Source organism: Aspergillus affinis (genome assembly GCF_023601865.1).
Source record: "Aspergillus affinis strain CMG 70 chromosome Unknown NODE_36_length_285616_cov_85_140891, whole genome shotgun sequence".
Taxonomy (NCBI): Eukaryota; Fungi; Ascomycota; class Eurotiomycetes; order Eurotiales; family Aspergillaceae; genus Aspergillus; species Aspergillus affinis.
The window spans coordinates 261,105-275,072 of record NW_026515817.1 but is presented as its reverse complement, the minus strand read 5'-3'; the positions used below and the strand labels follow the sequence as shown (position 1 = coordinate 275,072).

General features: G+C 50.7%; 3 protein-coding genes across 3 annotated transcripts; 1 reads left to right on the top strand and 2 right to left on the bottom strand.

Annotated features, from left to right (window-relative positions):
- Positions 1-2,512: 2,512 nt before the first annotated feature.
- Positions 2,513-5,269, top strand: KD926_006710 (putative nuclear localization protein; the record flags this gene model as incomplete). Its single annotated transcript, XM_053099718.1, has 3 exons — positions 2,513-2,618; positions 2,965-3,099; positions 3,303-5,269. The coding sequence occupies 3 exons, from the start codon at positions 2,513-2,515 to the stop codon at positions 5,267-5,269; spliced, it is 2,208 nt and encodes a 735-aa protein (XP_052956617.1).
- Positions 5,270-8,789: 3,520 nt separating this feature from the next.
- Positions 8,790-10,808, bottom strand: KD926_006709 (uncharacterized protein; the record flags this gene model as incomplete). Its single annotated transcript, XM_053099717.1, has 3 exons — positions 8,790-9,066; positions 10,040-10,285; positions 10,480-10,808. The coding sequence occupies 3 exons, from the start codon at positions 10,806-10,808 to the stop codon at positions 8,790-8,792; spliced, it is 852 nt and encodes a 283-aa protein (XP_052956616.1).
- Positions 10,809-12,030: 1,222 nt separating this feature from the next.
- On the bottom strand, positions 12,031-13,748 carry KD926_006708 (phosphoglycerate mutase family protein; the record flags this gene model as incomplete). Its single annotated transcript, XM_053099716.1, has 7 exons — positions 12,031-12,116; positions 12,166-12,282; positions 12,335-12,532; positions 12,594-12,646; positions 12,730-13,295; positions 13,349-13,567; positions 13,617-13,748. 7 exons carry the CDS (start codon positions 13,746-13,748, stop codon positions 12,031-12,033), a joined length of 1,371 nt encoding a protein of 456 aa, XP_052956615.1.
- Between the last annotated feature and the right edge of the window lie 220 nt (positions 13,749-13,968).

Genomic DNA, 13,968 nt, shown 5'->3' with positions numbered 1-13,968 from the left:
TTTCTACCGACTGAATCGGAGCATCAGCCCTTGGCAAATCCCGTCCAACCTCGGGAACGCATGCCGCAAGCCCCTCTCCAGGGACTACTGCGCGGTGCTAACCGGATAGCGCATCTCGTCCTCGTCAGCAGAAGAAGCCAACCGCTCGATCATTGGCCGGCTGCGGATTCGTCAGTGCAATTTGCCTTGTTTGGCTTCAACGCTATTCATGTACCGTCGCAGCGTACAAGCCACATCCGCTTCTCCAGCAGCAGTCTCCCCACTCGTCCTTCCTGGGCAGTGAGAACTGAGAAGTACACAAAGGTGAGAAAGAGAAGAGGGTCTATAGTTTGGGATTCGAACAGCGGAAAAAGAAAAGAAAGGTATACACCACCCCCGATCTTCTATCTTGCTCTACAGTATCTCGATCCCTCCCGGGAGTCGTCGCACATATCTGTCTGCCAGGAGGGGGTCTGTCTGCCAGGAGGGGGGTAGAGACAGCGGCTCTGTCCTTTCCTATCCAAGGATTGCCCCGCGGTGGTTCGGATCTCAGGCTATTTGATCGTTGCTTTTTCCCCTGGTCTTGTCTTAGTTAATTTAATTTTTTTTTTTTGGTATTGTTTTCATTTTTTTTTTTTTTCATTTATTTCTTAGCTTTGCTTTTTCTTTCTCCCCCTCTGGTTGGTCCTCTAATAATTTCTCCGTGAATAGTCGATCAGGTTAATGCTCGAGCCATTGCTACCCTAAGGCTGATCCACGCAATCACATCGGTCTATGAGTTGACGAGGATTAATATTGCCGGTAGTCTTACTGCGAGGCGCCTTCAGTCTTCCACCACTTTCCCCTCCGGTCGTCGATCGATCCCATCGAGGCCTCCGATTTGTTTTCTTCGCAGGGAAACGTGACGAGAGCGAGGTCGGAGAAACAGGCAAGGAGCCACGGCGAGTGAACCCAAAGGGAACGAGCCATTCACGTTCTGACTCTCGGACTAGGTTAGTCCTCCGTACATACGCCCGCGCTACCCGAACCCCGTCCACATGCTGGGCTGAATTTGAATTCGATTCGATTGGATTGCGAACGGGTGTTTTGGGAGTTGGAGAGGCATGTAGTCCTGGATTAGGTAATTCAGGCCCCAGGTGAGTTAGGCCCGGAGCGCACGCGTCCTACGCGTTGCTTTTCTTTTGGTTTCCTGATTTCTTGGTGTTTTTGGTCTTGAGTTTTGGACTCCCTTGAACGTCCTCCCCACAGGATTTATCTTTGAGATAGAATCCGCTGTGCAGCATTTGAATCCATCTCGCGGAGGGGGGGCATCTAGAGTGTGCACTGTGCAGTGTCCATGGAGTGTTTTGGGGGGGGGTGAACCTAAAATCCCCCATGCGGGTGTATCGTGACCGGCAGCCAATCACACTGATCGTGGCGCCGCCCTCCCGCCCGGCGAAAGTGACCCGTCCAGTGACCCCCTCCCCTCCTTTCCTGCTCGTTCCCTTCTTGATTGATGATTCCCTCCCACCCCCTCCCCCCCTCGTCCTTTCTGCTCTCTCTTTCTCACCTCCTCCTCCCCTTCCCCCTTCCCCCTTCCCTTCCCTTTCCCTTCCCAGTCCTAACTCCAACCTAACCTTCGTCCCCACTTCCACACCTTGTCCTTCCCCCTTCCCCCCCCCTCCTTTATTCTAATCCAATAATCCATCGATCCTGTCTTACACACACACACTCATACATTCGTCTTGTACACACAGACACACACACACTCTCAAGACGGTCGCACAACCCCAGTCGTCCGTCCCCACTGATCGGTTCCATCAGCGGCACGCCGTGAATCATCTTCAGCGTTATCTTGCAACCCCCCCTCTTCTCTTCCTTCTGCTTCGCCCGCTCTGCCTATCGCTGTCGCTGCGCTCCCTGTGCCGCGCTGCTTTCTGCAGCACCAGGGAAGAACCTTGGGTATTCCCTTAGGCGCCCACACCCACCCCCTCCGCAGTTGCAAGTTTGCAACTGCCTACCAGGTACAGCCTCCCTGTGTGGCTGAACACCGCCACACGCTGACTCGGGGTTTTTTGTTCCTTTCGATTTTGTGTTTATCATTTATTTGTTTTTCGATTTTATTTTTCTGCCTCTTGGGAACCTTCCCGCGACTCCGCACCACTCCAACCAACACCCAAAAAACACGCATCCAAACATCCACCCTCACCGCCTGCCCGTTGTTGCCCTTGTCAAAGCTCCCGACCGAAGCGATTTGCTCGACTTCCCGCTGATCCGCTTCCTGCCACCACTCAGTCCAAACCACGACCAGCGCTCTCCTCGTCTTCGCCTGCCCCGACTGCATGCGTGTCGTGGTCTCCGTTGTCTTGTTCCGAGGATCACTTGCATCGTCGCCCGTTCCTGTCGCTCGCCTTTCGTTTCGCTGCAGGACCCGACCCAGCTTGTCATCCCTTCCCGTTTTGGCGTCTGGACACCTCTCGCGTTTTTCCTGGACGCGCCCGCGGCCTTTTTGCGACGGCTTCCTTAACCTCCTGCCGTCCTGCCTTGGCCCGCCATGTACGGCACTTCCCACTCCTCCGTTTCCGCCCCGATGAATGGAATCGGGGGAGATCTCGTTGATGGCTCGGGGACTATCAATCCGGCTGCGTTGAACAACAGCGGTATGTAGTCTTGTTTTTCTTTCCCGCTCTTTCTTTGTATATCGCCCGCCCTTCGACGGGTTTAACCTTTTCTTTCCCCCCCCACCCTCCTTCCCTTCTGCCACCCCTTGATTTGACCACCCACATGCTTTGTGGTTTGGTGTGCGAGCCTTTTTCCCTTTAGCTCACACCGGGGTTGAACATTCTCTTCAATCCCCTCACCCCCCTTCGGCATTTGTGCTTTTGATTTGATAGTGCGACGACGGCGATCGCACCGTTGTCGCCATCCATGGAGGTTCTTACAGTTCTTAATATTTCCATCTGTCTGTCCATCGCGACAACCTCCAAACTGACAGCCTTCTGCTAGTCGCAGTTGTTCTCCCCGCACCGTCCTACGCTGCGGCAGCAACAACAACCCTCACCCCCCTACCTCGTGGCGTGAAACGGAGTCGAACTCCGGACCTGCGCGGGAACGCGCGCGCTGATGGGGACCACGATGACGGTATGTGTGCGTCGCGAGTACTCTTGCGGTCCGTCTTTTTCCAATGGCCGTGAGGTACTCGACAGAGCCGCGTCGTCTCATTTAACTTGATTTTCTTTTGGTCTTTCTGAATGCCTTTGGACGCGTACACACGAACACATTCGCCGTTTTTCTTCAAGGTCTAATAAGCTAATGTGTGGTTCGCTCGTCCTTGATGGGTATAGCAGATGACCATGGTCGTCGCAAACGGGGCCGTCCCCCCAAGACGCCGCGACCCTCCACCGCGAACACGAATGATCAGTCACAGTCGGCTGGTCTTCATGTGCAGACTCCTCGGATGCAAACCCAGCCGCTCCCGCCCCACGCCGGCGTGAATGTTTCGCCCCCGCAGGCATCGCCTTCGGACAAGACGACGCCAACGAAAACTACCCTCGTCAAGGCGCTCCCAACAGTGCGAGACCACACCACAGACCAACTCAACGACGAGGGAGATGAGTACATCCCCAAAGAATTCGACGAGGCTGGTGAGAAGAAGGTGGATGCCATGGGGTATCCCCAGGGTGGTCGGGAATACAAGTGCCGCACGTTCCGGGTCCCTCTCCGCGGCACCAAACTCTTTATGCTAGCGACCGAATGCGCGCGTGTTCTAGGGTATCGCGACTCTTATCTCCTGTTCAACAAGAACCGCTCTCTGCACAAAATTATTGCCACTCAAATTGAGAAGGACGACTTGATCCAGCAGGATATCTTGCCCTACTCTTACCGATCACGTCAGATCGCCATCGTCACCGCGAAATCCATGTTCCGGCAGTTCGGCAGCAGGGTGATCGTCAACGGTCGACGGGTGCGTGATGATTATTGGGAAAGCAAGGCGCGCAAACAAGGGTTTACCGAGGAGGACCTGGCCGGCGAGAAGCGACCTGGTGGCTCCAAGGCCCGCGATGCGGCTGCCGCCGAAGCGGCCAGCGCGGCCAACCTGCTGCCGGCCCTGGCCCATGGCGATGTCATCTATAGCAATGCGCTCGAGGCGATGCCGAACAGCTTACCTCTGGGTCCCCCGTCTTCGGTGTCCCACGCACCGCTTCCGATGATCCACATGGCCACCACGACGGATGATCCGCGGTTGAGGGAATATAACAGCATGCCCCGAACCCGCCAGGAGTTGACCGGTCAACCGTACCAGGACCGGTCCCAGCCCAGCTCGGCTGCTGATATCTTGAATCAAGCTTCGCACACGGCCGATTTCAACAAGATTCTAAGCTCGCAACGCAGCTATCGCCAGAAGGGTCTGGAGGATTTCTACGCCAAGCAACGCGAGATCCCGCAGTCGGCGGCTCAGTCTCAGCCAGGACAACTGGACACCGCCGCAGCGATTTCCCAACCCTTGCAGTCGCCTCAAATGCCGTCGGCCGGGGTGATGAACTCGACTCAATCGCAGCAGCCCATGCTTCCTCATCAGGCGGCTCCCATGATGCCCGGTCAGTCGGGCTTCCAGCCGCCGGCCGGTCATCACCATCAGCAGCAGCAGCCACCACCACCACAGCCGCCCGTTGGACAGTCGCCCGTTCGAGCCATGCCTCTCGTTCGTCCTGACCTCATGCACCAGCGGTCCAACCCGGCTTTGTCTGGTGGGGGAACGCCGCAGCCTCAAGGGCCTTACGGGTTCCCATCCCAGCCGCAACAGATGTGGGGCCAACCGCCACCGCAGCCGCAGCCTTCCCCCATGTCGGCCAGCGGGCCCCAGGGCGTCGCGATGCCGCAGTATGCCCAGCAGCTACATGCGCAGCAACAACATTCGCCTTCGCCTCTCGCCCATTCTCTGCCGCAACAGCCACATCCCTCCCAGTCCCCCCGTAATCAGCCTCGTCCGTCCGTTCCCCAGATGCCGCAGTCTTTCCCCTTACATCACCCACAAGCACCTCAGCAGCAGCCCATGGCTTCGATGGGGTTCCCTGGTAACACGGCAGCCCCTTATCCCTCCATGACGGCTGCTCGAGGCATGTACCCGTCGACTCAAGGTCCCGGGGGGCAACCCTTCATGGCCGGCACTCCCCCGCAGCCTGGAATGGCAATGGGGATGGGTGCCGGTGGAGCCATCCAGGGCTGGTCTCCGCAACCCGGGACACCGATGCAACCGGGTCATCCACAGCCTGGTCAGTCCGGAGCTCCTCTTGGATGGTCAAACTATTGAGTGGGAAGAAAAGTGGACAAAAGAAAAGAAAAAAATACTCGCACACATTTTTCTTTCTTTCTTTCTTTCTTTCTTTTTCATGCAATTTCATGGGCCGGCGTTGTCCAGAACTTGGCGTTCATGGGTACATGAGGGGTCGGGACTACAAATGGTGTGAATCTTTGTTAGTAGGTCCTGGTAATTCGTTCACCCTTTTTTTTTTTTTTGTCTCTTGATCTCTTCGCCTGTTGAATGTGCAGACTCCCCCTTTTATCTTTGCATTCCGACTATTTCTCATTGTGCCGTTTTTCATTTTTGCTATCACTTATCCTTGGAAACTCAAGGATAAGAGCTAATGATAATTTGCGCATCTCGTTTCTATACCCTCTGCTATACCCGATGCTACTGTGTCTGTTGTTTTTCCATTTATTTTTACCTCATGTCTTTGGTATTTATGCAAGTATGCTGAGGCTGTTGATTTTCCGAGCTTTTCGTTGAGGCGGCCGGAGATGGATTTCACGTAATGAGTATGAAAGCTGTGCATGTTTCATCTGTTCTATGATAGAGGGCCGGGTTCCAGAGTGTGATGATGACTTGATCTTTTTTGCGACTTTCTGGGCCAAGCGTTCGACCGCAATCAATTTGTTCCTCGTGCTTTCTGTTCTTTTCTTCTGCCATGTCTGTCTTAGCATCTAGGTTTTCCAAACTGCACTTACTCTACTCTGTCTGATCGCACTCTACTTCGTTGTTCTGGACATTTTGGTATCAGTTTCTTGGTGAAATGTCTGTATATGTTCATCTCGTAATCAAACTGTTTGATATTTATATCAGTTGGTTTGCCGGTGGTTTAGCACATGCGTAGGATTTAATCGTCTGGCCATACAGATAAGAAATACAAACCACTCGCCCAACAGCTCAATGTTAACCTACTTGTTGGTCGACGATTCTGAACTCTAGGCCTCCATATGGGTGGGTGGATTCGATGCCTAAGGTGAAGAGTAGTCCAGCAAGTCATTTCCTTCAGGACCTTCCAAGTTTGCAACATTATGGAGACATGTTTATCTATCTCAATTATTTGAACTCGTTCATTGAGTATGCACGTATTAGTTAGTTTGACCTAGACTCCGGCGTCTTGGACCCTCTCTCCACTGCATCACAAGGTCATGACTGATGACTTTCGATTGACTTAGATCGAGCGTGTCTGAAATCTTATGAGGATTCGTGATAAACGGGTACTAGTTGCAGTAGAGAGTAAGTAGATAGGCCAGTAAGAATAGACCTATTTGCAGGGACTTCTTGTTTTTTATAGTACAAATCTAAAGGGTACAAAGGCATACTGTATGCACATGTATGTACAGTACTTATCACGATCTTCTTATCTCTTTCTTCCTTGCCTAAGTGACTGATTCTGCTTTTGTATTTACTTTCCTTCTTCGTACAACATGTTGGTGTTTTCCCCTTTCTTCAGAGGAAGAAAGGAGAAGGAGAAGAAGAAAAAAAACCCACCCGACAGTGCTGGGATTCGATCTCGCGTGGGAGGGCAACCTCCCGCCGGTGTCAGACCCCTGCACCATCGGGTGGGCCCATTCAACGTAATTGGGGTCTAGGCCGCTCATTTGTTTAATTTGATGGTTTCCCTCTGCTCGTCACTTGTTAGTGCCTAGAGGTGCGGTGGTCTCTAAAGCAAAGAAATAAGAAAAAATGATAGAGATAGATAGATAGATAAGAAAGATAAGAACAATAAAAACACCTCTCTCCTCAGGCGGGGAGCAAAAAAAGAAGAAAGGCGCGCGCTCCCTACCCGGTCGGGTCAGGGGTTCGAACTCGCGGCGTAGGGGCACAGTATGGGGGGAGGTGAGGAGGACGAGGACTCTCCCCCCATAGCGAGACCCCTGCCCAGTGGGCGCCCCATAGGGTAGGGAGCATTAACGTCGGAGGGGTATAGATTGCTTATCTGTTTCATTCGGTGGTCTTTCTTCATATTAACACGGAGAAAAGCAGTAGAGCTGAGAAAGAAAAGAAAGATAGATGAAAAAGAATCCTACATACTGTCGTTTCTTCCTCAAAGAAAAAGGAAGAAGAAGGTGGGAAAAAAAGAAAAGGCGCCCCTCCCCTAACTACCCGGTGCAGGGTTCGGTCGTGGCGTTTGGGCTTAAGCCGGGGGAGGGGCCGTGTATGACTCTAAATGTATGGCCCTGCACCATACTTCGGGGAGTGCTAACGTACTGGGGTCTAGCTGGGTCTTCTGCTTCATTTTATAGGCTGACACTGACCTATGTCTTTTTGCTTATTACTACGATATAGAATAGAAGAAATAAGTGAATACAAATAAAAAAGAACCCTCTCTATTACCATCTCTTCTTGTTGAAAGAAAGGGAGAAGGGAAGAAAAAAGTCGCCCTCCCCTACTCGGTGGCAGCAGGGTTCGATCTCGGAGGGGGACTGTATAGTCTAGTCTATAGTCTATTCTATAGTCTGCTCTAAGCCCCCCTCGCCGGCAGTACCGCTGCGCCATCCTTCGGGGAGTATTAACGTCAGAGGGGAACGGCTCAGCTTTCTGCTTCATTTTGATGGAAGGATGGAAGGCACGCAATTATTCGTCAGGCTATACCATTCTCACGTTGTCCAGTAGGCAAATCTAGGCAACCATCTAGGTACCTATCAGCATGTATACATGACTCATAGAATGCAATGCGATGCGCCGAATCTCGGTTGGTATGACCGCATCGGACCATGTAAATCGTGTTTCATACCTGTATGTAGAAAACCGAACATATGTTTAAGACATGTAGTACTGGATTAGAATAATCATAGAAGATAATCAAGTAAATGCTATTCCATACTACCTTGCTGGTAGGTAATAGCAAGAACTATGCTACGGATCATTCCTTCCATGTACACATTTCCTAGAGTGCAACATTCCCTACCCTACAGAGATAGAAAGCTATCAAATGAAAACAGATGAGCGGCCTAGACCCCAATTACGTTGAATGGCCTGCCCGATGGTGCAGGGGTCTGACACCGGCGGGAGGTTGCCCTGCCCCGCAAGTTCGAACCCCTGCACCGCAGTGGGGGAGGGCGCCTTTGTTGCAGTCTTCTGGCGGCAAGTGAAATTGACTGGGTATTAGGACATACCAGAGATATGGTAAGCTAAGATAATCAGCTCTAGTTCTTTCTTATGCGTATTGGATTGAGTGGACGAGAGTGGTAGGTTGATTCTATCCTAGTGCTCTACTCAACCTCTTTGTTCTTGTCTTATTCTTAAACGCAAACTTGATGTATTTAGGGATAGCTTCATATTCATGAAAAATATGTTAGGCCTTGAACACAGCTCTAGTAGGTATTCAACCTCAATATGCATATTCATGGGTAATATATCCCCGAACGGCATTCAAGTATCTTTAACCATCAAACCAAAAAGATTATACATATACTTCAGTCCTATCCTTTACGTTCAACACATCCATACACATCAACTAACCTACCCGTATAACATCCAATCCCTCTCCTCCCTCTCCTTCTCCTTCACCCTCCACTTCGCCTCAATCTGCGCCAAAAACGACGCCCAGAACCGCGGCTTCACCTTCCACTCCAACCACTCCATATCCTCGGGTCGCTCTGCATGTACTCGAGCTCCTCGTCGGGATCTTCTGCGCCTTGCGGAGTCTTCGTCGCACGATCTGTCGAGTCGGGGTGGGCTGCTGCTGCTTGCGCAGGACTTCCTCCCACGGGTCGGTGGCGCGTGGTCGTGGCGTGAATGGGACTGCTTTTAGCTCGGCTTGGATTTCGGGGGATTGGATGAGGTGGGAGTTTGGGGTACTAGATATTGGGGATTGATTAGTTGAGGTCTTGAGGATGTTCATGTATGCGGAGCAGGTAGCCACTAGGAGATAGATCACCCAGGTACAGTAGGGATGGTAGGTACAACAGGTAACATAGGTATAAGATAAGAAACCGATATATCATACAAACTCTCCCCATTCCACTCATAACAAAGAACCGGTACTTTATCGTCTTCGTCCCTGTCCGAGGTACCTGTACTAATACAACCGTAGTCGATCAGGAAAAAACACCGCCGATTGTTGTAGCCGAAGTCGTCGCCGTAGGTAGTCGATCTATGCACTGTGGAGTCGAAGGCGCTGTTCCAATGATATTGACATATGCGGTCGAGCATGGATGCGAGCTTGTTGCCATAGGTGTCATCGCTGAGCTCGGGCTTGTCTGAGGGGACGAGGTGGGTTAGGGTCTGGAGGAGGAGATTGTTCTGGCATGATAGGGGTGATGGTGATGGTGTGAGAGCAGTGTAGAGGGAAGGATGTAGATGGGAAGTTCAACTACTATAACTATAATTGTGACTATAGATAGACGCCCGGGCTTGGACTTCCTCGCATCGCCGCCTCTCCTAGTGGCTAAAGCCGCTTCCCGGCGCTAAAGGGTGGATAGTTGGCTAATTGATTGGGTGATCGATCTATATTCTATATATAGTAGGGGAGCCTATCGTGGTGATCAAAAGAAATGAACCTGACTTTCAGATTGTAGATAGTATGGGGGAGAAAAGATCATCCTTCTGTGTTTTCTTCGGGGACTACAGAATTATGCGATAGAGACATATTGCATTCCGTTATATCAAGTAGACGGCCAGAAACGATACCCAAAGCTCCGATTAACATGAAAATATCCCTGTCAGTAGACAACCCTCCCAGAAGTCCATTCAAATCCTCCCTCCAACCCAGCTGGAAAAAAAAAAAAAAACCCCTCCCAACCAGTCCTTCCACTTTATTTCCTTCTTGACCCAAGCGAATTCCACTTCCCAATCTTCCATAAAACCGTAGCCTCTCGTTTCTTCCTCGGCAGCCTCTTCGCCTGCGCCAGAAACTTCGGCCAGAACCGCGGCATCATATTATCTGCCAACCACTGCATATCGTGGGGATGCTCCAGCATGAACATCAGCTCATCCTCGGGAATCTTCTTTGCTTTGCGGAGTCCATCTTTTACCCGACTTCGGATGGACAACTCCTTCCGTTGCACGCACACGTCTCTCCGTGTAAAAGGGTACATTTTTAGTGTTGTCTGGGCTTTTTTCCATTGAAGGAATGAGGGCGTAAATTTGCTAGGAATCATTTGAACTAGTTAACGAAATCCCGGGGGTTTGATTACCCAGGGGGGGGGGGGGGGAAAGAAGAAAGAAGTAAAGAAAGATGGGACAGTGGGAACAAGGAAAAGAAAACATACAATTTCTCTCCAGTCCACTCCCAGCACAAGATAGGCACTTCCTCATCATTCGACGTAGTGCCGTGATCGACCCCGAAGAAGCAGCGCCGGTCATCATACCCGTAGTCACAGTTGTGGTTATAAAATCGGATTTCGGTGAGGTTAAGCGACTGGTACGCCAGGTTCCAGTGGTGTCGCGAGATGCGGTCCAGCATAGATGTGTTCTTATCGCCCCATACATTGTCGGCCAGGCCCAGGTCTTTGGGGACGAGTCCCGTTGTGGTGTGAACTAGAATGCGGACTGGAGTGCCAAAGGGGAGGGGGAGTTCTGGAAGTGCTTGCTCGGTCATGGTGATGGATTTGGATATCAAATTTGGATGAGAGTGTTGGTGGTATGGATTTGTGAGATGAAGATAATGTTTGGAGGTAAGTGTTGTGGTTGACTTGGAAGTGTCGAGTAAAGAGAAAGATGGGAGTAGACTATGGCAAAGTCTTGCCATTGACTCATTCTAGTTGACTCATTGTGTTTAACTCAATTATGACTATCGAGAGACGTAATGTGCCGTGAACCGTTGATGGTTTACGGAGTAATTGTGGTGTCCTATCTTGAGATCTCAATATTATACGTATTTTATCTTGGTTGATTTGGTTATAATATATATTTTTATATAACTAGCTTAGCTATTGATTTATTGTCAGTATTTTCGGCTTATAAAAAGAAAAGATATTATCATATATGTCACTGAAGGAATGTCTTAGTTGTCCAATGAGGTCAGCGGCAAACCAAAAATAAACTAAATTCATTCGAACGTCTTCATTTACTAGTCTAATCTTTAGGTAGAAATCGAGTCTGCATTCTCCTGGCCACAAGACAATCCTAGCGAGATACTTGCCATTGCGGCTGAAAACTACATACATAGAGATGATAAGGATATCGTGGGCCAATTCCATATCAAGCATTCGCTAGACCTCAGGATTGAATGTAGCAGCTGTTTGGGTGACACAACCAGGTTATCAACATTCCAGTCATCAGGAAAGTTGAGATGCTTTTTACTCGTTCCCTTGTTCTCGTCTTTTTTTTTTTTTCTTTGGTGACATCGCTATCAGACGCATTGTCCTCAGTCTCGATATTCTGATCTGCAGCTCTTTTAGAGTTGAGGAAAGTCATCAGGACCTCCTGGTCTGCCCATCTATTCATCTCTGCACGCTTAATGAGGACATCAGTGAATTATGGTGTGAATTGGATTGTGGGATGATGTCTGATGAAGTTCAGAAAGATGTGTGTATCAGCAAGACCAAATACTACCTCCATGAGAGTTTCAATAGCAGGAACTGATATTTCTTGGCCAGCACAGAAATTGACCAGCTCATTAAGTTCCGAGTTAGTAAAGCCCCCTTTTTCAGATGCAAGACAAAGGAACTTCACCAGGGTCTGCGAAACGAGGAACTCTCCATAGTGTAGAAGAACTTTTGAGATGGTCAATTTGCACTTCAAACTACACTCATGACTTCGCCAAAGCGCATCCCAAGCCTTTGCTGTAATGGGTATTGCCGAGTCCAAGAAATCGATGATTATCCTGTGGAGATCTTGTGAATTTCCACGTTCAATTGAGGCTTTCCAATGCTAGCGAGTATTTCGTCCTCCTTGGCACTTTGGTCTTTGAAGCATTAGCAATGAGAAGGAAGATCCTTAACTGCATAACCTACATAGCTGGATGTTGATTTGATTCCAATTGCCGGCTTTTTGGTCCTGATCCTTCACTGCAGACTGGAGACGTGTCAAATCTGTTTCGGAGACTGCAACGATACTGTTCCATTTTTGACCTACTTCTTATCAGCTTCAGAGCCCACCAGGAGGAAATATCTAGACACCTACCGAGCTTCCCTGTACTCCTTTGCTTTTCTACCTCTGCTGTAAACTCGAGAACTGCTTTGTATACTTGTACAATAGCATTATCAAACCCATCAGAGCTTGGCAGTTTCTCTGTGCGACAATGACGATCGAGTATAGTATAACGAGCGAGGGTTTCAGCAAGGAATTCGGATGATTCAAAAAACGCTTCTTTTTGATCCGCTACATCACACATTTCCAACCCCCATCACATAGACGGAATCGTCACCAACGGCGTCGTCACAGGGGTCGCACCAGACGGACACACGCACGCCTCGACCGACGTCACAGGCGGTTCTGTGCAATGGGCACTCTTAGTCCACGATACAGAGGAGGTAGGACTTGGAGACTCGTCATCCCGTCTCTCGGCCCTCACTAACACTGGAATAACGCCGCCAGTATCCAGCGTGAAGCGACGATGGCCTAGAACGCGCAGCAGGGAGGCGATTTCGCCGGAATGACTCGTTACGGAGACGAAGAGGCCGGCGCTCTTGCTGTTCGAGGCGCCGAAGATCGATTCGAGGGCGCCGCGGCTGCGGAGGTCCTGCGCGGCGTCTGTCTCGCCGGTTATGCCGTTCCAGAGCTCGTCGGTTTCTGGGAGACCGGAGGCGATGGGCCAGTCGGGGAAGAGGCTGTGGATGTAGGTGCGGGAGCTGCGCATGTTGCAGGTTTGGATGTTGATGTATTCGCGGAAGAGCTCGTGGATGAGAGGTTGGAAGGCGGCGCTGCCAGGGGGCAGGGTTAGGGTGCCGAAGGTGACGTTGGCGGTTTGGAGGGTGCGGGTGAGAGGGCTGACGAGGTAGCTATCGGGGGTGTGGATGTGCTGGGTGTCGATTAACTTCTGCCAGAAGTCGTGCACTCGTTGGGCTTGGGCGATTCCGACGTCTGTGAGGTGGGAGTCGCGCCATGAGGCTGTACCATTTCCGTTCACGAGGGACCAGTAGCACTATTGGGAGATATCAGTGTCATGCTACGGGGTAATCATGGGAGGGGACGAACATTCCACGCAGGCCAGCCGTAGAATTGGTCGGCTGCGTTGTGCCATCCCTGGCCATGACGGCCCAAGAATAAGACCTTGTAGTTGACATCGGAAGGGGATTCGTCGTTCAGGAGGACCACTTGATTATAGAACCGCTGCCATTGGGTGAGTGGGGTATCAGTGGGAGACTGTTCGTCCGCGTCGTATGTACGATTAATTAATCCGAAATTTGTGGTTGTCTAATTGATCATTAGCAATCACTCTCGCAATGACGACGCGGGCAATTACAAAGTCAAACGCAGCATCATCGGTTTCATCGTCGTCTTGGAGAAAGTACTCAGTCAACGAGGTATAGTCGTTATACGAAGACGCCGTGGTAGCAAGACCCAGTGCAACTGAAACAAGGGTTGAGGGTTTCATTGTGAAATCTTAAAGCTGCAGAAATCTTCGGCCGAACTCAAGGGAGATTGCTTATTTTTATGATACCGCCGAGGGCGTGTCTCGGCTTCCAGGAATGCGAGATGTGAAGAATGCCAGCTGTTTGGCCGGTCCCCTTCCCAAGTGACACAAGAGCTGTCGAGGAACCAGGGAACCATGGTAATTGTTTGCCAGGCTGAACATGGTCCAATAGAAGTATGCA